The sequence below is a fragment of the Pristiophorus japonicus genome, chromosome 15 (genome assembly GCF_044704955.1).
Source record: "Pristiophorus japonicus isolate sPriJap1 chromosome 15, sPriJap1.hap1, whole genome shotgun sequence".
Classification (NCBI taxonomy): Eukaryota; Metazoa; Chordata; class Chondrichthyes; family Pristiophoridae; genus Pristiophorus; species Pristiophorus japonicus.
In genome coordinates, this window is record NC_091991.1 from 39,814,189 (window position 1) to 39,842,158 (window position 27,970).

The window sequence follows — 27,970 nt, forward strand, 5'->3', positions numbered from 1 at the left end:
AATTCCGATTTCTAAGATACTCCATTCTACACCAGTTGCTCCTAAAAATCAAGAGCAAATCATGTGGAAACTTGGGGCCTAAGTGTTGGTGATTTCAGATCAAAAGGACTTCAATATGCCAGAGTTCCAGGTAGCTGACAAGATGATATATTTTCTCTTGGTGGCATAATCATCATTAAAGTTTCCACCACACAAGGCAAAACCCCTCCAGAGTATAGGTTTTGCCTACTTCTAGAATCAACCCAGCGATAACCTAGAAACTTTGCTGCTGCCCTTCATAATCCAGCAGTTCCTCAACCGGGCTACCAAATAAGCCCTTAACAGATAGCATCCATTTCAGAGCAACATCAGCAAGGTAGTTGGTACATGGCCTGGAAGAAAGAGCAACAGTGGGGAAGGAAACAATCTGAAGAGGATCTCCAAGTATATTTTGCCAGACAGCAACAGAATGTCAGCCAGTACCAAAAACGACTGACATTAGTTGTCTGATGCTGATGGCTGGACCAACAAGCAGAATTTGACTGATGAGTAGCAATGGCCTTCATCTACCAAATGGAGACACAAAAGCAGAGGAGTGCAAACTCAGATTCATGCTTCACGGGCATTTGCTCCTTTGTTTTTAAGAGGCAAACAAAAAATTCGGGCCGAGGGCCATCAATTTAGCATATAACCCACTCAGTCTTTCTTGGAAGACTGCCTCCCATACATGCATTTAAGTCTAGTACCCAAGAAAAATCCTATATATTATATAGCACAACATATTTGGACTGTAAATACTGTTAACATAAGGAATGGCCATCTGCCATCCATGAAGGGCCAGTTGAATTTAATTTGAATGCTTGAATCCAGACATGATTGTTTAAAAGAAAAAAATGAATGTAAGCTAAATTTGAGTGAGGAAGAAGAAAATGTAGCAGCATAATCACACAAAATTGTAGTAAGGAGCAACCAAGTTGTTAACAGAGATTAAAACAGGTCAGCCAAGGAGAAGAGAATCTTTATATGGAACGGGGCAGGACAGTAACAGACATTATCCTAGAATGAAAACAGCTGTGTTGGATGAAGCATGTGAAGAAAACCACATCACCAAGAACATAATCTTTAGTGACAAAAACCAGGAGAGATGAAGGAATATACTCAAATGGATACCCAATATCTTCATCGTAGAAAATCACTGACAAAGTTCCAGATGGGTAAGTTTCAAGACATCGGTAGAAGTACAGCAAAAGGGCCATAATACACGAATAAATTTTTTGGCCCTACTAATTCAGAGTAAATTCAGAATGAAACACTTACAGTGCAGACACCATTTGCGTAATGTTCTTTTACATATGCTCTCATAGCATTATCCACAGCACTTCTCCAAGATTCCAATGCATTCTCAACATCATGGGGCTTGGGATCACTTGCTTCTTTTCGTAAATGGTCAAATTTGAATGAAATCTTGTTCCTGGGATCCAAGAATCTACCATTACCAAGATCACCATGCTCTGTTATTAAGACCTATAATATAGCATTAACAAACAGCACAATGTTAAAACAGACAGGAAAATTGAAGCATCTTATTTTTGAACTACATGTGAAATGGATTTTATTTGTGAAATAATATCCATAGCAAGATCATGCATCAAAATGAATAGGCCAAAGTTAATCTAATACTTTTCATTACCACTTATGATGCAATTACTGAAAATATTTGCAACCTACTTATAAATTACATAACTAGTGGCAGTTATGCATGAATTAGGTTTACTGTAAATTCTGTAATTTGGCCATTTTTAATCTGCTCGGAGACTGAGTTAGCAGAGTTGGTAACCAAAATAATTTAAGTTACCACCACTGTGATCAGAATAAAATTAATTTTATTAACTTATTACAAGATTCAACTATTCCAGTTTTCAAAAACAAAAACTAAAATGGACAACAGAATAGGAAATAATGTTTTAAATAGTTTTAAAAAGTCATCCACTTCCAGTTAAGAAATAGCAGGTGGTAGATAAATGATCTTCTCTGCACGAATACAAAATCAGCAAGCTGCTATAGGAATGGTTATAGACCTCACTATCACAACACAAATTAAATGCAAAATGCTCAATAGCTTGGTCATTTATTCTGGAAACAGTATAAATGAAAAAGATTTTAGCTTCATTTAGTATCAGAGAAAATTTGCAAAAAAAAAATCAAAATAAATATCCTATTGAAGTACTTAACTGGTTAAACAGATATTAGATCTGGAGCTCACCATCTGGGAACTGCAGGCTCTCAAAAGCAACTTATAAAGGCCGGTGACCGCAGCTCTAATTCTGTTGCCAAGACAGAAGCTGAACTTGCTCACCTATAGATCTCCTATTCTACCCTCCCCGCAAGACATGAATTGGTATACTTGCTTTGGAAAGTACAGCACACAGATATGCAATGACATTAGCAATTACAGTACATGCGCTATCATGACATGTTCATATTAATTTCAAGCCAACATTCACATAATCCATACCTGATCATCATACCCATCAATTTTTGCTGGAGTAAACTGGTCCACATTATACTGTGCAAAGGCACTGAAATTAGATCAAAATATTAGATTACAAGGTACAGAAAGTCCACAATACCCAAGTATAGCACAATTAGCTAAAATAGTCAGTTCCCCAAATAATCAAATTTTAAAAACTTTCATGAGCTCTATTGATGGAAAACATTTAACAAATTCTTGTAACATTAAGGATTGAATTTTTCACTTTTAGAACACTAAAATGATCATCTGCATGACAGTGGTGAAATACTTTTATTCTAAATACAAAAAGGAGAGAGAGAAATACTGCTGGAACTGTACGTGTAAAATCAGACAGGGGTGGATTCAGGCCGAGCTGTGATGCTCAATTGCCTGTCATCATTCAGGATCAGTCAATGCACATTACGCATTCAGCAACAAGACAACGCCTTGAGGGTAGAAAAGTGCCGCCAAAGCCATGTTACTCACATTTTGCTGGCTTTCGTGTATACTTCAAACAGTATTCCTATCACAGGCACTGCATTTTTTTTTTTCACGCCACAGTATCCTGGGTAGGGCAGTGACTGATCTGGTCACCAGGACCCTGTTTTATGCAGAGAATTTACTACACACTGTAATTAAGTGCATAAAAACTTTGTAGATCTTTATGCCTCCTAGCAATTGGTCAAAAGCCAGTAAATGCCTGTAAGCAAGACACCTGACCCACCCGTCTCATTGTAGAAGGAATATAGGAAAATAATTGGTGTCGAGGAGAATGCAATTAATCCTGAAAAAAAAATTCACTATATTTGAAAGGTTGTATCTTATGCAGTTCATATTTGATCACATTTTTGGCAAAAAAAAAATGTAGAAGCTTTTTCTATAATTACTGCAGGTTGGTTTGAACGGTGAAGCCTGAACTCTACTTACTGTGCTGTCCCCTCTCGGAGAAGATTGTCCTCATTGAGTAGCAACCGCACATCTGGAGGAAAATTTAACAGAACAGTGCAGAGTCAAGTAAGGGTGGAAACAACATTTCCAGGTATAATTGAGCTATGCTAACTGTCAACATGTACTGCAATAGCAAGCCTTCAAATCAGTATTGTGAAATTATACATTAAAAAAATTAAAGAATTATTTCACTTTTTTTAAAAAAAGTGTTCGAGTTAGTGTGGGAACTGTAGTTATTAAGAATAAATCAATCTAAAAGCAGTATCTTCGAAAAAAAAACACAAGTACTTTACATGGTCTGTATGCCCATCTGGTATTTGTCATGAGCATAACACCACGTTATTAAAATAATGTAAGGGCCATAGGAACACAAGAATTAAGACTTAGCCTTTCTGCATGCCCATCCCAACTGCCATGGACACAAAGATGACATCGGGGAGGGGGATGAAGTGTGGAGGAAGATATGTACAAGAAAACTCAAATAGACAACACATTTTTGGGGAGGAAGAGGTGGTCGCAGGAAAATAAATGCACAAATTACACTATGCAAGAGAAGGCCAATCAGTAACTGTACACTCACTGGAAAGGAACTCTCCACCAATCAATGACATGCTTGTGCAAATTTGGCAGTTAGTTTAACTCTGGTTACATGCAAAGTAGAGTCTCCTGCTCTAGCTTTTTGTCGTCATACATCTGGATTTTGTTCCTCTTTCATTGCTGGAGGTACCCAATAGCTTTTGTACAAATTGGCAAAAGCTTGAAATTGCTCAAATCCAGTGTTGTCAGATTCAGCCACTTGCCAAATGAGGCTAATTGGCAATCCAGATGTGGAAAATTGATTTCTGATTAATAAAAAAAATAGTAATGGACACCATCGTTGGGGTATAAGCGCTCAATACTCATTCACGGTTTAACCTTTTTTAACCTTGCATTTGTTGGTAAAATGGTAAGACGAATAGCAGAGTGTGCGAGTGCTTTCTGATCGTTGAGTTCTTTACATCCTTTGTTACTAAATAATATAGTGGTTCTGTTATTGGACTAGTAATCCAGTGGCCTGGACAAATAATCCAAAGAATGAGTGCTCAAATCCCAAAATGTCAGTTTGAGAATCTGAATTCAGTTTTTTTTTTTTTTTTAAATCTGGAAATATAAAGCTGGCTATCAGTAAAAGTGACATCGAAGTTGTCAGATTGTTGTAAGGTTCCAACTGATTCACTAATGCCCTTTACGGAAGGAAACCTGCCGTCCTTACCCAGTCTGACTATGTATGATCCCAATCCCACACTAACTGAGTGGCCTAGCAATCCACTCAGTTGCATCAAGCCACTACAAAGAATTAACATTGTGAGAGCACCTTCAACATACTGACTGCATAAGTTCTAGAAGGCTACCCACCACCTTCTCAGGGCAACTAGGGATCAGCAATAAACGTGTACCTTGTTAGTGATGCCCAGATCCCAGAAATTAATTTTTAAGCTGTTCAGCAAGTACACATATTGTGTGTATAGTGTTTGCAACTAAAATTAATGTATGTGGCTAAAACGATGTCACAGTAGCTACACTTGTGGCTAGTCAGCAATTACTATTGGACAACATTGCAATTCCAGATACACACCGGGCTTTTCGAGTAGCTAATTACTCTGTCCATCGGTCACCATCGAAAGAAATCAGTGGCCCGGAATTTGCATTAATCATAAACGCTCAGCGTTATTATAGAGTAAATCGGACAGCAACCTCTGGAGTCCGCGTGGTTAAATGTGGAAACCTCAAAGTTGCGGTCAGAGTTCCCTCCACAGGCTGCGCTATAACAGAACTTCGCCGATGAACTCGGCATTGAAATACATGCAACAGCATACATGCAGGTACTTGCCCACTAAACACACCAGCAAGTGAATTTTCAACAATGTGATAAGTGATAATTACTGCCAAGCCACCTCTCTGGCCCTGAAAATTTAATTTTACAAGTGCGGTGTCTCATTCTTGTAGAAGTTAATCAGTGTTGGTGATTTAAAAAAAAATGAAATATATATATTATATTTTAAACTGTCTCATCCCTCTTTCTTAATCCCATCTGTCTTTCCCAATCTTTATTTTGTTTTTTGTACATGATTTAAATCTAATTTATACTTCCTGATTAGACTCTGCACGTCTCAGTGAGGATTCTTTAATTTGATTGGTTGAAGAGCTTTGCTGTTTCTTGCGCTGTTCGCGCCACAAACGCTGTGGATAAGGAGCAAGACTCAGCCCAAAAGCCCACAAGATTTTGTGGGCAGCTGTCAGCGTAGAACGGTGAATGCCGTTCCTCCGCCACTGAACGCAAAATCCGGACCAGTGAGTTATGAGGGAATAAGCAAGACATATGATGCTCCACCACAAGGAGTTTCTGTTGAAGCATAGCCCACTTAAAGTGGTACAAAACAGACCAGTTCAGACACTAGTGCAACAATAAGTCTAGTTGCTACGGTTGCATGAATAACCAAGCACATGAACAAAAAGTAGAACAGATGGAACATACCTCTTGATCAGGAGAGCAGAAAACCCGTTCCCAGACGTGCAATATTGATGAACTACCAAGACAAGAATAGCACAGCCCACATTCCCTCCCTCTTCTGAAAAACTATGCAGTTTCCCTTCACACAAGTACCTTGAAATGCATCTGTGTGGTGCAATATGCTGACATGCAAACATTAGGTTACCATGCTGTACTTCTACAATCTTACATGCTCACTACTGCAAATACAGAATGGCCATGCTGTGGTTTCCTGCAAGCTTTAATTCTCAGCCATAATTAAGAGTTAACAATCAGACTCTCACACTGTAGCCTTGCAAACAAAGAAAATGAAACAGTATAGTCACCTTATAAGCAATTTAACAGAACTTACCATTAAAAACTTCATTGAATTCTCCTGGTGGAGCATGAATAATGAAGTTTGCTGCTATGCGCACCTGTAATTAAAAGAGAATTTCTAATTAATTTTCATCCACAACTTGCAGTCAAGTCTAAAATAGCTTAACTTTTATGTTTCTCCAAATTATAATCTAGGGGAAGTAGAGCTGAGTCCATGATCAGATCAGCCATGATCTTATTGAATGGCGGGGCAGGCTCGAGGGGCCAAATGGCCTGCTCCAATTTCTTATGTTCTTAAATAGTAGCTGTGGTTCCTTTGTTTTGGTCAATCTGATTCAGAAACTAAGTGATTTATTTTTACCACCATATATACGCATGCATAACACAACCTCCTCTACAATTCCATCCAAAAAATGGGTAAACATCACTAATTTATCCCCCAAAATCAGCATCTTGATATCAGCTGGCATTCACAATTACATTTCCTCTGTTGCTTCTCATTTCAACCAATGCATTCCTACACAAGAACATAATAGGAGCAGAAGTAGGCCATCTGGCCCCTCGATACTGCTTCGCCATTCAATAAGATCATTGCTGATCTAAATTGGCCTCAACTCCACTGCTCGACCCTTTCCCCATAACCCTGGAATCCTTTATCCTTCAAAATATTTCCACCTTAAAATATATTCAATGACCCAGCCTCCACAGATCTCTGGGGTAGAGAATTCCAAAGATTCACAACCCTCAGAAGAAAGTCTCATTTCCGTTTTAAATGGGCGGCTCCTTATTCTGAGACTGTCCCCTAGTTCTAAATTTCCTGCACGAGAGGACACATCCTCTCTGCATCTACCCTGTCAAGCCCCCTTGGAATCTTAAGTTTCAATAAGATCACCTCTCAGTCTTCTAAACTCCAATGAGTATAGGCCCAACCTGCTCAACCTTTCTTCATGACGACCCCTTCATCGAGAATCAACCTCGTGAACCTTCGCTGAACTGCCTCCAATGCAAGTATATTTCCTCCTTAAATAAGGAAACCAATACTTCACGCAGTATTCCAGATGTGGTCTCCCCAATGACCTGTACAGTTGTAGCAGTCCTTCCTTACTTTTATACTCCAACCCTCTTTCAATAAAGGCCAACATTCCATCCGCTTTCCTAATTACTTGCTGTACATGCTAAGTTTGAGTTTCATGTACAAGGACCCCCAGATCCTTCTGTACTGCAGCATTTTGTAATCTCTCCCCATTTAAATAATAATTTGCTTTTTTTATTTTTCCTACCAAAATGGATAACATCACATTTTCCCACATTATACACCATCTGCCAAATCTTTGCCCACTCACTTAGCATATTTATATTCCTTTGCAGATTCTTTGCGTCCTCCTCACAACTTGATTTCTCACCTATCTTTGTATCAGCAGCAAATTTGGTTACATTACAGTGTCCCTTCATCCAAGTCATTAATATAGATTATAAATAATTGAGGCCCCAGCACTGTGGCACCCCACTAGTTTGTTTGCCAACCTGAAAATGACCCATTTATCCCGACTCTGTTTTCTGTTAGTTAGCCAATCCTCTGTCCATGCTAATATATTACCCCCAACCCCATGAGCTCTTATCTTGTGCAGTAACATTTTGTGGCACCTTATCGAATACCTTCTGGAAATCCAAATACACTACATCCACTGGTTCCCCTTTATCCACACTGCTCGTTACATCCTCAAAGAACTCCAGCAAATTTGTTAAACATTTTTCATAAAACCATGCTGACTCTGCTTGACTGCATTATGCTTTTCTAAATGTCCTGCTACTACTTCCTTAATAATGGATTCCAGCATTTTCCCAACAACAGATGTTAGGCTAACTGGCCTAGTTTCCTGCTTTCTATCGCCCTCCTTTCTTAAATAGGGGCGATGCATTTGTGGTTTTCCAATCCACTGGGACCTCTCCAGAATCCAGGGAATTTTGGTAGATTACAACCAATGCATCCATCTCTGCAGCCACTTCTTTTAAGACCATATGACACAAGCCATCAGGTCCAGGGGATTTGTCCACCTTTAGTCCCATTAGTTTGCCTAGTACTTTTTCCTCCAGTGATAGTTTTAAGTTCCGCCCCCACCCTCCCCCCACAATCGTCCCTTGATTATCAATTTTTGGGATGCTTTTAATGTCTTCTACCATGAAGACAGATACAAAATATTTGTTCAAAGTCTCTGCCATTTCCCTGTTTCCCATTATTAATTCCCCAGTCTCATCCTGTAAGAGACCAACATTTATTTTAGCACTTTTTTTTTTTTTTAAAAAACATACCTGTAGAAGCTCTGTTTTTATATTTCTTGTTCGTTTACTCTTTAAAAAAGTGATAGATAGCTTAAATCGTCCTTTGCTGTTGTTCCTCCCTTCCCATTGCTGATTTTAATCCTCGCTTACCCATCAGATTTTAAAATCAGCAATCTGAGTTTGGACTGAAATCAGGAATGAAAATTGCCAATTAAATATCACAGTCCAGAGGAGTGAAGTAGAGCAACACTTATATAGCTATTAGGAATGCATGGCTATGGTGCTACTACTAGAGAAGAAAAAAAGAACTTGCATTTATACAGCACTTTCTAACCAATAAATTGCTTTTGTAATCACTGTTTTAATGTAGGGAAGTGCAGCAGCCAATTTGCACACCAAGTCCCACAAAACAATGATAATCAGATAATCTATTTTAAGTGATGTTGGTTGAGAGATAAATATTGGTCAGGACACCAAGAAAACTCCCTGTTCTTCAAATAGTGCCATGGAATCTTTTATGCCCATCTGAGTGGGCAGACTGGGACTCAGTTTAATGTCTGATCTGAAAGACAGCATTCCCTCAGTATGGCACTGTAAGTGTCAGTCTAAATTATGTGCTCAAATCTCTGGAGTGAGACTTGAACCCACAACCTTCAAAATGCAGTTCACTGGACCAGTTTTATATTGTAATGTTAGAAAAGCTGAAGGCTGGCAGTGGAATGCTGCTCAGTGTTCTAAGAATGCTTTTGCAGAGCTCTACTTTCCCCCTATTGCAGACCAATATGTAGCTAGCAGTATCGCATGATGCACCAGTCAAAGCAGATATTGGTCCCACATGGTACCTGTATTATAACTACAGAATAATATACACATTTAGAGACTCAAAACCGACATCTTGATGAACCAGTATCAAACACTCATTATCCTTGAGAATATTTTCAAAAGCAGCTTTGACCAAACAGAACAGGCAAGTCCCAAGACTCCTCTATGATGAGTTACTAATCGCAGCCAGGATACCAGCAAAGGTGTGCTAACCAGCCTAAACAACCTGGGTTAAAGTGGGTGGTAATGGATCAGGTGTACAGCAACCGTTATCCAGTAACCTGCCTTGCTATATGCATATATGGACTTTCGTTGAGCAAAGGATCAGGCTCATCTGCAACGCTCCTTGCTAAATAGTCCACTGATGCATAATGATCACTTGGATGAAACCACTGAAATGCACCATGCTGATAATGATGTGAATAGTGTCATATAACTTACCTCTGCAACACCCACTCTCTCCCTTTCCAGATCAAGTAAATTACCTGTCCCCTCCTTGGTAAAAACTGAGGTTAAAAAAAAATATTTAGCACTTTTGTAGCCTGTGTGGCATCAGTTGATGAGCCTCACCCGACCCCACTCCATCATTAGTTTTTCTCTTAATATAAAAATTATCCTTCACTTTTCTTGCCATATACAATTCAAAAATTCTCTGCCATTCTGGTGCCTTCTTTATACACTCGGCGTGCTTTTTGTTATTGCATCTCTCAATCAGTGCCATTTTTCTTCATGGCCTTAAATGCATTTATTTTCTTCTTTACAAGTTGTATGGTCATCTCTTCAACCAGGCAGGAGTGCCTTTAAGCTCAGTACCGCTGATTTGCATGGTTACACACTGGTCTATTGCATTCAGAACAACCTTGAAGGAACTTGAGTTTCTCCACGACCCTACCCTGCCTATATTCAAACCTGCCAAGCCTATTCTGAAGACTACTCAAACATGTAACATTTGTCCTCTTTAAAATATGGCAATTTTGTTTGGGTTTCAGAATCACTCCAATCCCTGGAATGTCAAATGTGATCACATTGTTCGCTGGTATTTAAAGTCTCACCCACCTTTGTGCTGGAGATCTGATTGCCCAATTACTCGATAAAATTCAGGGGGTTTTCTCCTCATTGACACTTTTACAAAGTGATTCATAAAACAGCCTTTCATTAACCCCTTCCCCATCTTGCCTGTACAGATATTATTGTCCCAGTCAATTTTTGGCAAGTTAAAATTTCCACTACTATAGTTGACCACTTATTTGTCGCCTTTATCTCATTCCACAATCCCAAATCAAGACGGCTTTCACTCTGGCCTGGTATATAGCATACCCCTAGTAATAGTTTACCTGGGTTACCAGCTATTAATTCTACCCAATGTGATTGTGTCTGCTCTTTCCTTTTTTTAATATCCTCTCAATTGTGCCTCAGTGCTGGAATGTATATACTGCCATACCATCTCATATCCATCCCCATGAGACCATCACACCACTGCAAACACAAATATTCAAAACATGAAACAAAGAAAATTACTCAAATTAAATTAATTCTTTAGTTATTTATGGACACTTGCTCAATAGAGAGAGAGAGAGAGAGAGAGAGAGAGAGAGAGAGAGAGAGAAACGTTAACAATTCCAATGCACATCAGGGTTCTGTGCCATTTTGAGTACATATGACAGCAGTGAAAGAACTCAAGTACATTTTTCTGATTTCAAAAACATTCAACTGGAGCCAACACCCAGGAAGAGGGAGAAATCTGGAGATCCCCTCCCCCACTGCTAGTGAAAAAATGTAAGATGGTATAGAAGAAAATTCACTTGAAACAAGCTTCCCAAATATGTAGGAGGATGTGTCCTCTCATGCCCGAAACAACTTTAAAAGGAAACAGTTTCAAAAATGGGAAGAATCACTTACAGGTTTGCTTTCAACTACAGGTTAAACCTCCCTTATCCAGAACCATTCCGAGCCACTAGGTGGCACATGCACAGAACTCCGACATGAACAAATTGAAGTCCTTCCTCGCTGCCGACTCCTGCAATCGCTGGCCTGACCCCACGATTCCGCCCCCACAATGTCCTCTCTGCCGCACACCCAGCCCCAAGCCAGCAAGTCCAGATATCCCCTTGCTCAGTACCTGTACCATCCCTCGTCCGGAAAAATCCCTTATCCGGAACAGGCCAGGTCCCGAGGGTTCCAGATAAGGGAAGTTCAACCTTGTACAACATACTCATTACTTGGGTATAATGTTGCAGTGACAACTAAATCTACAATATCCCACAACCAGATTTTCTACCTTGAAACTATATTAAACTTTCTTAAGGAACATGCATTTATATAGTGCCTTTCATGATCTCAATGTGCTGAAGCACTTCATACCCAATTAAATATTTTTGCAGTATAGTCACTGTTGTAATGTAGGGAAACGAGCCAGTCAATTTGCACACAGCAAGATTCCACAAACAGCAATGAGATAATGACCAGATAATGAGATTTTGTGGTGTTAACTGAGGAATAAATATTCACCAGAAAAATGGGAGCGCCCCAAGCTCTTCGAATATTGACGTAAAAGATCCAATGGTACTAATGTGTTGTAAACACCATCTGTTTAACGTTTAAAAGGAAAATCCAAACACCAAAGCACATTCCATAAACACTTCCAATATTTAGACTAGATGCTAATTCTGGATCATTTAATCATCATAACCAAACTAAGATTGATCAGCAGCATACACGTCATATTTTGGAGACTGCTAGTCAGATTAGCCATGGATAAAGCCCATCGATACCCTGGCATTGAGGCAGAAAGAAAGACTTGCATTTATATAGCACCTTTCATGACCACCGGACATCTCAAAGCACTTTACAGCCAATGAAGTACTTTTGAAGTGTAGTCACTGTTGTAATGCAGGAAACGCAGCAGCCAATTTGCACACAGCAAGCTCCCACAAACAGCAATGTGATAATAACCAGATGACCTTTTTTTGTTGTTGATTGAGGGATAAATGTTGGCCAAGACACCGGGAACAACTTCCCTGCTCTTCTTCGAATAGCGCAATGGGATATTTCACGTCCACCTGGGAGAGCAGGTGGGGCCTCGGTTTAACGTCTCATCCAAAAGACAGCACCTCCAGCAGTACTCCTTCAACACTGCACTGGAGTTTCAGCTTAGATTTATGTGCTCAAGTTGCTGGAGTGGGATTTGAACCCACAACCTTTTGATTCAGGCAAAGGTGATACCCACTGAGCCACAGCAGACATGGCAATTCCTTCCCCTCATTGAGGCCTCCCTACCTGATACTTCCCATTATTTGTCCCATCCAAATCACCATGGTGGTGGTGTAGCCTCAACCACCAAAACACAGACTTCCCCCCCCCATTCCTCTGCTACCACATTCTCCTCCAGCATCTCAACCTGTTCCATCCTTCTCAACTCAAAAAACCTTGTTTACCACCCTTCCAAGCTCAATTCCAACGTGCTCTCAGAAATATTTTCTCCTTTTGCCTTTGCATTGAGCAACTCCTGATCCTTAGTGACTTAAAGCTCCTGACCCCACTCTCCACTCCTTGGACTCCTCCGCCCTAGTCATGTTTTTGGGTTTGTATACCAGTTATCTCCTCATGTTCAGTGTGACCAGACACTGCTGTCAACAGGCCTCACAATGTGAAGTACACCCTTTCCCACCTGATGTCTAGGTAAATGATGGCGAGACCCAGGCATCGAACAGAATCCTTACTCTAGAACAACTATTGGAATGTACCACGTTCTATTGCGTGATTCTCCTCTCTTCCAGAGGATTGGATTATGCACTTACCAAATCGAGACAGGTTTTGGACCAAAGTTTTAATTACATAAAACAAGTGATCAGTAGTTAAATACATTTTTTTATCTTCCACCCTTCATTACATAAAGAATCCACACTTAGTGCACGTTTTGCACTCCGAAGTCAATGAATCACTAAATACTTTCTGGGATCTAGCCAACTATATTTTCATATTTTATACCATTGCCCATTTAGTGCCTCCATCCATATATATCTAGCCCAAATAACCTGTAGTCAAACAGAATATATTCCCTTTATCATTTAAAAAATTCAAATCACATTACCTTCAAGTCTATACCTCTAATGCACAAAGCCCACTTCTCTGCACTTGACAGTCAAGCACCATAAACTTAGTTATCAGTCTGTTGGACCTTCTCTTGGGTACCCATTTCCCCGACCACACAAGGCCCTGCCCTCTAGAATTTCCTCTTGAAACCTCCACTTTTCTAATTTAAAAATCTTCTCAAAACCCATCTTCTCACCCAAGCTTTTCTTTACCTTAATTTCTCTTTCCTGACTTGAGGTCCCATTCCTCTAAGTGCTGTGGAGAGTTTTGTATGTTAAAGGCACTATATAAATACACACTGTTGTTCGATCATGTTGCTCTGCTACTACATGGAGTAGTTGAGGCAAATAGCAAAGAAGCATTTATGGGGAACCTAGATAAGTAAATGAGAGAGAGAAAGGGATAGAAGGATATGTTGATAGGGTGATGAAGTAAAGTGGGAGGAGGCTCACGTGGAACATAATCAGCATGGACCTCACGGGCTGAATGGCCTGTTTCTATGTAATTCATTCCTTACAAAGTATTTACAACACAGAACCAAGGCCATTCAGTCCAACAGATTCATGCCAGTGTTTATGCTCACAAGCATCCTCTCACCCTTTTTCATCTAACTCCATCAACATATAATTCTATTCCTTTCTCCCTCATGTGCTTATCAAGCTTCCCCTTGAATACATCTGATATTCACCCCAACTACTCCTTGTGGTAGCGAGTTCCACATTCTAACCACTCTCTGGGTGAAGAAGTTTCTCCTGAATTCCCTAATGGATTTATTAGTGATTATCTTATATTTATGGCCCCTAGGTTTGGTCTTGCCTGCAGCCTCCTTGATAAATATACCACCTCACACTTAGCGATATTGAAGCTAATTTGGCAATTATACGCCCATTCTATAAGTTTATTAATGTTTTCCTATATTTTGTCAGTCCCCCTCTGTATTAACTGCACCCCTAATTATGTTAACATGTGCAGATGCAATCCACCCGGACTAAGGGGTTGATCCTCTTCAAGTTTGATTAGTTTATTATCTACCCGCCCCATAAATAAATCAAGGAGGCTCATCTCAGTTAGCTAATCTCATGAGGGAAATGGTCAGCATGCAACAATGTTTGAGCTTTCTGGATGCTGGGGAAGGAAGGAAAAGATTCCAGATCAATAAACAAGAACTGCAAAGTGTGCATATATGAGCATTAGATAAAGCTATGATGCCTGCCCCAACAATCAAATCAACTGACATTCATTGTCGAGGTTTATAACCGAAGAACGAGCATTTAAGCAAGATGTCTGCATGAATGGAACTATAACTGAACAGGAGTTACCACTTTCATGATACAACGAAAACTGCATGGGTGGTGGGGGGGCGGTGGAGGAATGGATTCTTGGACACTTAAAATTTTCCCTTAGTGTATTTTGACCAGCAATAGCAAGTAGTGATATCTGAAGACAACACTAATAATCCTACTTAAGAGTCACATTTGCAGTGTACTATTTGGTCATTTTCATCACCTCAAAATCCTCCTGACAGTACCACTATCTGTGTTAAACCCAGAATATCACCTCAGCACACCAAGTTTGGAAGGACAGTATATAAACACTGCTGGATGGTTCACCATATTTCAAGTGAACATAGTATGATTTTTTTTTTTCTGATCTCCATTGCCTCCCCATCATATCTGCAAACCCCTTGATAGCCTCCCTACTTACCAACTTCACTAGCCCGATGCCTTCTTCTTCTTCTAACTATAGTCTACTGCACATCTTTCTCCCAACCACACCCGACTCAACTAATGGCAGCAGAGCCTGCAACCATCTTGCGCCTTCACACTCTTCCTAAATGCCTTTGTCTACATCACTTGCAAAAATGCACCTTAAAAAAATACCTTCTCAGCAGCACTGTTGACCACATCCCATCACCTGTCCGATTTAAGCCGCCCCTTCCAAAACACAAGTTACTGTTTTGCTCTGGTCATTTTTTGTGTGGTGTGAAGTACAAAGCAGCGCTGCCTCAGCTGAAAGCCATCAAAACTTTTGTAGCGGCATTTTTATTATGCAAGAATGCACCTTGGGGGAAAAAAAAAGTGCAACACTTACTCTGTTTACTCCTTTCTAACCAATTTTAAAATTCAGTTTTCTACCCCCCCCCCACCCCACCCCACCCCAATTTTATATCCCTTAATCTTCTCTATTATTCTCTTGTATGGTACCTTGTCAAAGGCTTTCCTAAAGTCCATGCACAGTGCATCCACTGCATTCCCCCCCCCATCTATGACATCTGTTAATTCAAAGTTTGTCAAGCACCAATGTCCCTTTTGAAATCCATGCTGGCTACTTTTATTTAAAAATCAAATTATCTGGTAATTTCATCCTTAATTAATAGACTCAAATTTTTCCTACCACAGATGTTAACCTAATTCATCTCCTGGATTAGATCTATTTTCCTTTAAAATACAGGTTTTACATTAGCCTTAACTTGCTAGTAACCATTTATTTTCTCTTTCTCCTCTAGTTATTTCCATTATTCTTAAGAGCCGTCATAGGCCCTCCAACTTGAATAGCTTCCTAACCTCTTGCTTTATCCAAGACATTGTAAAACTTGTAGAATTTTATGTTAATGAAATACACTATCCTGTAACTTAGCAATCTCCTTTTTAAAAAAAGCCACTGTTTCTTTCGAGTCACGTATGCCAATTTATCCTTCCACCTTACTTCAGCTAGTGCACTTAACTTTCTAAAATCTATCCAGATCCAGTCTGGTGTTCTAGTTTTTGTAGTAACTTTTTCCTTTCCTAGTTGGACCTTAAACCATGTCATATTGTGTGGTCACTACTCAAAAGGTGCTCACCTTTACCTTATCTACTTCATTACTCATAACCAGATCTAGCAACACCTCTTCCTTTATTGGCTACTGACATACTCCTTGAGGAAGGAATCCTGCACACACATTAAGAATTCCATTCTCTTTTCTCGATTTCCTCTGTCTCAATTAAAAACTCAGAATAAATTTAGTTATACCTGCGCATCTTCCTAATCTAACTGCATATTTCCTTCCATTTCATTCCCACAATCTGTATGTCCGTCATACGTCCCTACTAATATAACAAGCACTTTAAAAATCCTTGAGCTCCAACCATATTGACTGTTGGGTTTCTGTTAATGCTATAAAGTCTAGATGTTTCATTAAAATAATTGCTTCCAGTTCCCCCAGTTTATTGTAACATGCATTTTAACCCTTTATTTTTTTTTTAAAAAAGCTAATTTTCCCATGCTTTTTATTGCCTAAGCTACCTTACTTCAGTCAACCCCATTTATAACTCATCCATTTGATTTTATTCCTCTACTCCACATCCTTCTGGCTAAATTGTTTTCTGCATTATCATCCTCATCTGCTAGCTGATCCTGGTTGGTTTTATTTTCCCAGCTTAGTTTAAATACTTAGTCACTTCCTTATTTAACCATGTTGCCAGTACATTAGCAACATGCCACAGACAGGCTACATCATCTTCACTCAAAGTTGTTAACCTGTGGAATTCCTTGCCGCAGAGTTGTTGATGTCAGTTCATTGGATATATTCAAGAGGGAGTTAGATATGGCCCTTACGGCTAAAGGAATCAAGGGGTATGGAGAGAAAGCAGGAAAGGGGTACTGAGGTGAATGATCAGCCATGATCTTATTGAATGGCGGTGCCAGCTCGAAGGGCCGAATGGCCTACTCCTGCACCTATTTTCTATGTTTCTATCAGAATAGGTTGCATAACTGGTGCCAATATCCAACAAAGTGGAATCTCTCTCTCGGACACACATTAGCCATGCATCGATTTCTCTAATTTTCCTGCCCTATCCTATTCTAGCACATGGTTGGGGAAATAAACTCAAGACCACCCATGAGATCCTGCTCCCGAGCTTATTTTCTAATCTAAATTCATCCTGAAAGATTTCAGACCTGTCTTTCCTTACATGGACCATGATAACTAGTGGCACACTACATAATCTTTTCCAGTCTACTCAATGCATCCCCTACCTTAGCACCTAGGAAGCAACGAAGCATCCGGGACGGTCAGTCGGGACTGCAACAAACTGTGTCAGACACTCTTAACTATGGAATCTCCTTCACTACTGCATTTCTAGCTGTGCTGCTAATCTCTCTCCCTTCAGCCTCATTTGTTGGTGTCATTGATATTAACTGAAAGCTGAAACATCACAAAACAATATTATGGATTCATCAGATATCAATTTCCAAAATAGTATTGCCCATTTAAATAATGATCTAAAATAAATGAATACCATTTAATATATAACAAAATGCTGCAAGAATCTATTTTTCAGAAATTAGGTCAACAATGCTCAGAAGGACTATAAATGTCACATGATGCACACCAGACCAGACACAGAATATTGTTCCATTACTACAAATCTGATAGCAATTCTTAGAAATAATTACAGTAAGTAGGAGAAAGGTTCCTAATTAATCTTTATAAAAAAAAGAGAACACAACAGCCAGGAGTAAAGAGAACAATTCTTCTGACTGACTTCTATTAAATAAAAAAAAAGAGATTCAGTTTAAAAAAAAACCTGAAGGGATGCATTTATACAACTCGCTGACTCGAGGGACGGCAGTCTCTCCATACTTGGCTAGGACACTGCAGGGAGTAGAACCTGTGTAGATTAGATTTATTTAGTTGATTTATCCCCCAGTCATCATGGGCTCCTGGAATATGCAGAATTGCCTTTGGGGAAGTGGGGGTAAAATTTCCCACTTAAATTGGCGTATGTCCGTTTCTGTTTTTTATTGCCTCTCCAGAGATTTCTTGGTTGTGTGGGAGAGAAAGGGAAAATGGTGTGTAGAAGTTCCACCACACCAGGATGAGACAGACTCAAGCTGATCTTTCTATACTTGTCCTTTTCCATATATTTTGTAAAAGTTGTTTCAGCATTTTGTTTTTCGTGCTACATGGAGTTACAATTTTTCAAGCATAAAGTATTTTGCTTAAAATTTTGTAAAATATATAGAAATCCAGGAGAAGTTTTTTTCCACCGTTAGCTCTAAATCGATATTAAAAAGATTGGGGAAGTTGTGCTTGCGGCACATTTAGAATAGATTCCCCCATGAAGAGAATACGTGATGCAACAGATCATAAATGAAGCATATATCAATCAATATTTGCGAGTGCTGCTCCAATAACACAAGAAGCTCGACACCATCCAGGACAAAGCAGCCCGCTTGATTGGCACCTTAAACATTGACGAGATGGCAATTTTAGACTAGGAAGCAGTCCTATATATTTCAGCATGTGATCCAGATCATGAAATATAAATAAAACTTCGGGAGCATCCATAAATCCTTTTAAAATCAGCAAGAAAAAAAACATTCTTCCATCTCAAAATACTAAATATAGCTTCATTATGTGCGTTAAACTAATCAGCCCTGGCACACTACAAATTACAAATGGTATGATATGCTTTTTAAAAAAAAAGGAGCGTGGTACATCATTTGGTCCTTCTCGAACTACATAGAGTTTGTTGAATATTAGTGGGGCAAAAATTACCGATGTCACGCAGCAAGTGAAACTGCTCTATAACAGTGATTAAAGCCGTTTTATTCTTGCTGAGTACAAATGAAATCATGCGCATGAAACTATATTTCAAAGACTGGAAAAAGGACAGAAAGGGTAGAAAATGTGTGACATATATATAAAATGCCAGGCAGCACACCCACAATTTCAGTCTACCAAATTCTTAGCAACAATCTTGGACAGTGCTCCATTGCAATACACAACTAACATTTATTCATCTGAATATTCATACAAAAACAATAGTTATGCCCAGCAACTTATAACTTGATTTTGAAATTTCTGTATTGACGTATTCTTATCACAAACCAAGGACTATAAACTGTTAAATGATTGTTTTTTTTTGTAAAGCAAACCAACATCCTGTAGGACTTCAGACATGTACATAACATTAGTTAGTCACAAATTTACAGGTGCAGTGAACAAAAACAGTACTGTTTCACATTCTAGCAATCTAATACAGTACCAAGAAATTTAAAGCTTAAACAATTCAGCTTTTTAAAATATGGAAAACAGCCATTATGTTGATCTTGGCTAACCAGTTAATCCTTTTAACCTTCTCAGAGACCATTATAATATTAAGCTCTCCTGCTCCCTCCCGAACGATTAAGGAAGAGTCAATTAGATTTGCTACTGTCCTGCTCTGCGTGTAGATGTCACAGAAAATCTGTGTTACAGCGGGAGCTTATTAAACCACAAGTAGGAGGAAAATATCTTCAGTACACTCAAACTACTTTTAACAAAACTGAAATATCACAGATCTAGTTTGGTTCCCTTGTGTGAAATTCACCATTCTATTTACATCATGTGACAGGAACAAGTGTACAGGGCTCTGATGAAGACCAAGTGTAAAAAACAAAGTGTTACTAGGAAAACTGAAATTAACTATCTTGATATTTACTCTCTAGATCTTAAAATAATTTATGACTGGCATCAAGTTGCAAAAATTTTACTTAAGTGGCCAATGACATTCTAAATAATGCAGGCGATGCTCAGTGAATTTCTGATCCAAAGCAAAATTTGAGGTATATGGCAAAGTTTAACAAAAGAAAAATTTACATTTATATAGTGCCTTTCACGACCAAACATCCCAAAGCACTTTACAGCCAATGAAGTACTTTTGAAGTATAGTCACTATTATAATGTAGGAAATGAGGCAGCCAATTTGCACACAGCATGTTCCCACAAACAGCAATGTGATAATGACTAGTTAATCTGTTTTACATTTGTTGATTGATATATGTATTGGTTCAGACACTGGGGAGAATTCCCAAGCTCTTGTCCAATATAGTGCCATGAGATCTTTTACATCCACCCGAGAGAGCAGATGGGGCCTCAGTTTAACATCTAATCCAAAAGACGGCACACCTCTGACAGTGCAGCACTCAGACAGTGAGGCACTGGAGTATCAGCCTAGATTTATGTGCTCAAGTCCCTGGAGTGGGATTTGATCCCACAACCTTCTGGCTCAGAGGCAAGGGTGCTACTTACTGAGCCACAGTTGACTCCGTTCTATTTTTGCAGGCTGTTTGGCAGAGCACTCCTCCAGAAGTTAACATGATTCTGATGATATGGTGCCTATGGGTGGGAGGGGGGAGGGAAGAGGAGACAGCTTTCAGCAAAGCTGTTACTTCTGGTAACTAGGGACAATAGACAACAAGCCCAGCAAGTTTAGTGGAGCAGAACTTTGTAATCTTAACCAGCAGGAAAAGTATTAAAAAGGTAAGAAAAAAGCTGAGGGAAATGCAGCCTGGATATTCTCTTCAGTACTTGCTGACTATGCTACCCTAAAGAAGCTGCTTCTGGTTCTTCGCCGATAGAAGCGGGTAGGTATCGGAGTGACGATTTGTACAGAGATTACAAAGTGCTGCAGCAATGGGAAGGGCACCAGCGGCCGGCCAGGCGAGAGCAGGCGGACACCGGCCATCAGCGGGTGCTGCTCGGTGCCACGCCCCGACTGCCGGTCACTGGCCCCTCAAACGGACCGGTAGGACCTCGCCCCTTCACCAGCTTTCCCCAGCCCGGATTCCCGAATGCAGCAACCCCGGGACCTGGCTGGCTCAGTCTCTCAGCAGAAGGCGAGGAGGGAGAGAGGTCAAGGACCCCGCCCCGCCCGCCCTGGCCCCAGGCCCTGCTTCAGACCAGACAGGCCCTGCCCTTCGCTTTTTTGGGGGCTGCCCAGGCGTCCGCTGTACGACGACCGTACAAGGACTGCGTCCGGCTGCCCGAAGCTAAAAATAAAGTGGTTCTGGCCCAAAACCACCCGCCCCGGGCAGGGCCGAGCCGAGCCCACAGCCGCCGGTGTTCCTCGCACCTTTCACCGGGAGCGAGCAGGGCCCGAGAGTAAGTGAGTGAGTGAATGACCACGGCCGGAGAGGCCAGACACAGCCCCAGCCGCTCTTACCTTCTCGTCCTCCGATACCTGCTCCTCATGATCCGCCATCTTGGGCCGGGCTGTAAATAACTGAGTGCGGCGCGCGGCCCCGGGCTCTCCCGCCGCATTCTGGGTAAGGCTCCGGCGCTCGCGAGCGCGGGCACGCACACCGCGACACTCGTGCACGCGCGCGCCTCTCCTGGAACGAATCTGCGGAATGGGCCGAAAGTACAAGGGCGCCCTCTACAGGGGGTGAGAGCACTATCTGGGGTGGGCACACGGAGGGGCAGTTTGTGCCGTTGGGCACAGTCAGGAAATTGCGCTGGTCAGGTTTACGGTTCAAGTTTCTGCTAAAAAAGCATTTGCATTATCACAAATGTAAAGGCCCTGAATTTGCGGTGTCTGGAACATAAGAAATAGGAACAGGAGTATGCCATATGGCTCCTCATACTGCCATTCAATAAGATCATGACTGATCTGATCTTGGCCTCAACTCCACTTTCCTGCATGTTCCCCATAACCCTTTGGTTCAAGATTCTCTCGATCACAGCCGTGAATATATTCAATGAGCCAGCCTCCACAGCTCTCTGGGGTAGAGAATTCCATAGATTCATGATCCTTTGAGAGAAGAAATTCCTCCTCATCTCTGTCTTAAATGGGCGACCTTTTACTTTGAGACTATGCCCCCCAGTTCTAGATTTCCCCACGAGGGGAAACATCCTCTCTGAATTTACCTTGTCGAGCAATAAGATTACCTCTCATTCTTCTAAACTCCAATGAATACAGGCCAAACCTGCTCAACCTTTCTTCACAACCCCTTCATCCTAGGAATCTGAGAGAATCTTCTCTGAACAGCCTCCAATACAAGTATATCCCTCCTTGAGGAAACCAAAACTGTACGCAGTACTCTAGGTCATTCATCCATTGGCAGACCCTCGAAATCGAGGAAGACTTGCTTCCACTCTAAAAGTGAGTTCTTAGGTGACTGAACAGTCCAACACGGGAATTACAGTCTCTTGTCACAGGTGGGACAGACAGTCGTTGAAGGAAAGGGTGGGTGGACTGGTTTACCGCACATTCCTTCTGCTGCCTGCGCTTGTTTTCTGCATGCTCTCGGCGACGAGACTCGAGGTGCTCAGCGCCCTCCCGATGTACTTCCTTCACTTAGGGTGGCCTTTGGCCAGGGACTCCCATGTGTCGGTGGGAATGTTGCATTTTATCAAGGAGGCTTTGAGGGTGTCCACCTGGGGCTCGCTTGCCATGTAGGAGCTCTGAGTAGAGCGCTTGCTTTGGGAGTCTTGTGTCAGGCTTGCGAACAATGTGGCCCGCCCAATGGAGCTGGTCGAGTGTGGTCAGTGCTTCGATGCTGGGGATGTTGGCCTGATCGAGGATGCTAACGTTGGTGCGTCTGTCCTCCCAGGGGATTTGCAGGATCTTGCGGAGACATCATTGGTGGTATTTCTCCATGGGTTTGAGGTGTCTACTGTATATGGTCCATATGTGTAATAGAGCTCCACCTAGTGCACCACTGTGGTAATGCAACTGCTGATGTAAATAGAAATAAAAGGGACATGATAACAAGTTCCTGTGGAGCCATCTTGTGTATATGTGTTGATGATGTCGTAAAGAATATATCATGGTACAGTCTCACCACCGCCCTGTACAACGCCCTGGCCGTTCCCCCGGTACAGCCCTGATCTTTGCTCCCTTATGTCCAAGGGGCGCAGACTTGAACGGATATGGCAGACAACTGGTTTAATTCTGGAATGTAAAGATAAACCCCAACTTCCATTCCCACTGCTAACAGTCTTTTTAAACCCCTCTCCCCAGCCTCCACCCTCATCTCCGACAATAAGTGTGAGGAGCTCATGGACTTCTTTTCACCATCCGTTCGGCCACCTCTGCCTCTTCTCTACTTTCCCCTAGCTCACCGGGCCAAATTTCCTCGAAGGATCCCCTCTGCCCTTGCTCTGACTTCATATCAGAGCAAGGGCAGAGGTCCTTGCAAACCACTGCCCCATCTCCAACATCCCTTTCCTCTCCAAAGTCCTTGAACGTGTTGTCGCCTCTTAAAAATCCGTGCCTATCTTTCCATGTTTGAATCCCTTCCAATCCAGTTTCTGCACCTGCCACAGTACCGAAACAGCTCTCATCAACGTCACAAATAACATCCTTTGTGACTGTGACAAAGGAAAACTGTCCTTCCTCGTCCTTCTTGTCTTGTCTGCATCCTTTCACATGGTTGACCACTCTATCCTTCTCGAACGCCTCTCCACCATCATTCAGCTGGGTGGGACTGCACTTGCCTGGTTCCATTCTTATCTATCTAATTGTAACCAGAGAATCATCTGCAATGGCTTCTCTTCCCATCCCAACATTGTTACCTTTGGTGTCCCCCAGGAATCTATCCTCCTATTTCTCATCTACATGTTGCCCCTTGGCGACATCATCCGAAAACACAGCATCAGTTTTCACATGTACGCTGATGACACCTAGCTCTACCTCACTACCACTTCTCTCAACCCCTTCTCGCTCTCTAAATTGTCAGACTGCTTGTCTGACATTCTGTTCTGGATGAGCAGAAATTTTCTCCAATTGAATATTGGGAAGACCGGAGCCATTATTTTCGGTCCCTGCCACAATCTCCGTTGTCTAGACACTGACTCCATCCCGCTCCCCGATTTCTGTCTGAGGCTGAACCATTCGCAACCTTGCTGTCATATTTGACCCTGAAATGAACTTTCGACCACATATCCGCAGCACAACTAAGACCAACTATTTCCAGCTCTGTAACATCGCCCATCTCCACCCTTGCCTCAGCTCATCAGCTACCGAAGCCCTCATCCATGCCTTTGTTACCTCTAGACTTGATTATTCCAACGCACCCCTACTTGGCCTCCCACATTCTACCCTATGTAAACTAGAGGGGATCCAAAACTCGGCTGCCCGTGTCTTAACTCGTACCAAGTCCCGCTCACCCATCACCCCTGTGCTCGCTGACCTACATTGGCTTCCGGTTAAGCAATGCCTCAATTTCAAAATTATCATCCTTAGTTTCAAATCCCTCCATGGCCTCGCCCCTCCCTATCTCTGTAATCTCCTCCAACCACACAACCCCCCCCCCGAGATGTCTGTGCTCCTTTAATTCTGTCCTCTTGAGCATTCTTGATTATAAATCGCTCAACCATTGGTGGCCATGCCTTCTGTTGCTTAGACCCCAAGCTCTGGAAATCTATGCCTAAACCTCCGCCTCGCTACCTCTCCTCCTTCAAGACACTCCTTAAAACCTACCTCTTTCACCAAACTTTTGGTCACCTGCGCTAATTTCTACCGATGTGGCTCAGTGTCAATTTTTTTTATCTCATGGGACATTTACGTTAAAGGTGCTATGTAAATAAAGTTTTTGTTGTTGTAGTAGCAAGATTTCCCTGCTTTTATACTCTATCCCATTTGCAACAAAGGCCAACATTCCATTTGCCTTCCTGATTACTTGCTGTACCTGCATGCTAACTTTTTGTTTTTCATGTACGAGGACACCCAGATCCCTCTGTACCGCAGCATTCTGTAGTCTCTCTCTATTTAAATAATATTTTGCTTTTCTATTCTTCTTACCAAAGTGGATAACCTCACAATTTCCCACATTACACTCCATCTGCCAAAATTATGCCCAATCCTTTGCAGACTCTTTGTGTCCTCCTCAGAACTTGCATTCCCACCCATCTTTGTATCGTCAGCAAATGTGGCTACATTACACTCGCTCCCTTCATCCAAGTCATTAATATAGATTGTAAATAGTTGAGGTCCCAGCACTGATCCTTGTGGCACCCCACTAGTTACAGTTTGCCAACCTGAAAATGACTCATTTATCCCTACTCTCTGTGTTCTGTTAGTTATCCCATCCTCTGTCCATGCTAATATATTACCCCCAACATGAGCTCTTATCTTGTGCAGTAACCTTTTATGTGGCACCTTATTGAATGCCTTTTGGAAATCCAAATACACTGCATCTACTGGTTCCCCTTTATCCACCCTGCTCATTATATCCTCAAAGAACTCTAATAAATTTGTCAAACATGTTTCCCTTTTCATAAAACCATGTTGACTCTGCTTGATTGTATTATGATTTTCTAATGTCCTGCTACTACTTCCTTAATAATGGATTCCAGCATTTCCCAATGACCGATGTTAGGCTAACTGGCCTATAGTTTCTTACTTTCTGTCTTCCTCTTTTCTTGAATAGGGGATGTTACATTTGCGGTTTTCCAATCTGCTGGGACTTTTCCCAAATCTAGAGAATTTTGGAAGATTGCAACCAATGAATCTGTTATCTCTGCAGCCAATACTTTTAAGACCCTAGGATGCAGGCCATCAGGTCCAGGGGACTTGTCCACCTTTAATCCCGTTGGTTTGCCTAGTACTTTTTCTCTAGTTATAATGATTGTTTTAAGTTCCTCCCTCCGTTTTGCCCCCTGATTTTCTATTATTGGGATGAATTTAGTGTGAAGACAGATACAAAATATTTGTTCAAAGTTTCTGCCATTTCCTTGTTTCCCATTATTAATTCCCCAGTCTCACCCTCTAAGGGACCAACATTTACTTTAGCTACTATCTTCCTTTTTATATACTTGTAGAAGCTCTTACTGTCTGTTATTTCTTGCTAATTTAATCTCAATCTATTTTCTCCCTCTCTATTAATGTTTTAGTCTTTCTTTGCTGGTTTCAAAAAATGTTCCCAATCTTCTGGCCTACCACGAATCTTTGCAACATTGTATGCCTTTTCTTTCAATTTGATACCATCCTTAACTTCCTTAGTTAGCCATAAATGGTTCATCCTTCTCAGAGTCTTTCTTTCTTAATGGAATATATCTTAGTTGAGAATTATGAAATATCTCGTTAAGCGATGGCGTACTGTCCATCGTACTCCCTTTGAAATGCCTGCAAGTTCCAGATTTCGGCATACACATGCTCAAGCGCGAAATCCGGACCTTGCAATCTGTTAAGGTACGCATTGACAGTTCAACGGAACCACTTGAAAATTGAGTAATTATGGCGCATAGTTGGGCTATTTGCCCAGCGATTGGCCAGCAATTGCCCAAGCAAGTCTTAGGGTCATCAGCGTAAGGGCATATCTAAGGCTTAAATTAAACATTTAAAAATCCAAAATTGTACACATACCCCTTATTAAATGAGTTTATGCAAATATCGGCCTGGATTACAGTGTTAGTGATGTTTAAAATTTTTTATTGAGTTTGATGCAATGAAGGAACTTATGAATAAAATTGCAATTCTGTGCATTGTATAATTATTAGATTTGGGGGTTCCATTGTACATCATTTGGGGATTCCTTTCGTAAATGATTGCAATGCAATTTTCATTGGAGGATCAGGCCCACTTGATCCCAGGTATGCTTCCGAACTGCCTGTGTCCCTGGGCCATTACGCTGCCCTCCACCTCAAGGCCTGAGACTGCAATTCTTTGCAGTCTGGGTGTTAGCAGGTTATTTCATAAATGTTTCGCGGGTCGGAGACGTAGTCTGGAGGTATGCCTCCGACTGCAATTTCTAGGTCAAAATCTTCCACGAACCAGCGCAATCGAATAATAAAATGTAATCATTTTATTCTTTGCATTAAAAACTACTCATTGATGCATTTAAGAGCGGTAACCTGGTGCAGTTTTAACAATACAGCTGTAAATGGGTTTATCACAAGAAATTTAATAAGAGTGTCTAGTTTGCCACCTGTGAGTAACCTGATTTTGAATAACTGAAAATGACTTAAAAAAAATAAACTAAACTATTTATAGAGCACTTTCTATATACATGCATTCTAAGCGTAAAAAGATGTATTTGTTGTTTCTCCTACTCCCTTTTTTTCTCTTTAATTTTCCAACATTTCTTAAATACAGCTGTACTTACTTACAGCTGTGGCTCAGTTGATAGCACTCTTGCCTCTGAGTCAGAAGGTTGTGGGTTCAAGTCCCACTCCAGAGATTTGAGCACAAAAATCTAGGCTGACATTCCAGTGCAGTGCTGAGGGAGTCCTGTACTGTCAGAGGTGTCATTTTTCAAAAGAGATGTTAAACCAACCTGCTCGCTCAGGTGGGTATAAAAGACCCCAGGACACTATTTTGAAGAAGAGCAGGGGAATTTTCCCTGGCGTCCTAGCCAATATTTATCCCTCAATCAACATCGCTGAAAACAAATTCTCATTGTTGTTTGTGGGAGTATGCTCTGCACAAATTGCCTGCTGCATTTCTTACATTATGTGTACATTCCTACATGTCATATATGTATACTCTATACATACTATGCTGGTACCACTAGAGGGTGCTACTGTGGGAGGCCCAGGCAGCAGCTGTATAAAAGGCTGGTCACCACATTGCTGCCTCACTCTGCAGTTTGAATAAAGAGCTGAAGGTCACAGCAATTCAAGCACAGCACTTGGCCTCGTGGAGTTATTTTACAGATAAGTAGAGACACATTAACTGGCGACGAGAACAGATCATGGGCTTACACGCAGAGATGGCTGCCGTTGGTAGTTTAGAAAAGTT

At 41.1% G+C, this 27,970-nt stretch overlaps 1 protein-coding gene across 1 annotated transcript in view; it reads right to left on the reverse strand.

Annotated features, from left to right (window-relative positions):
- The window catches only part of LOC139280713 (F-actin-capping protein subunit alpha-2), a 33,461-nt gene extending 11,904 nt beyond the window's left edge, over nucleotides 1-21,557 (reverse strand). The window contains exons 1-5 of the mRNA XM_070900346.1: nucleotides 21,452-21,557; nucleotides 6,322-6,385; nucleotides 3,419-3,470; nucleotides 2,495-2,558; nucleotides 1,297-1,503 (exon numbers count right to left, since the gene is read on the reverse strand). Of these exons, the coding sequence (XP_070756447.1) occupies nucleotides 1,297-1,503; nucleotides 2,495-2,558; nucleotides 3,419-3,470; nucleotides 6,322-6,385; nucleotides 21,452-21,490 (426 nt within the window). The 5' untranslated portion in view covers nucleotides 21,491-21,557. The remainder of the gene's footprint in view (nucleotides 1-1,296; nucleotides 1,504-2,494; nucleotides 2,559-3,418; nucleotides 3,471-6,321; nucleotides 6,386-21,451) is intronic.
- Between the last annotated feature and the right edge of the window lie 6,413 nt (nucleotides 21,558-27,970).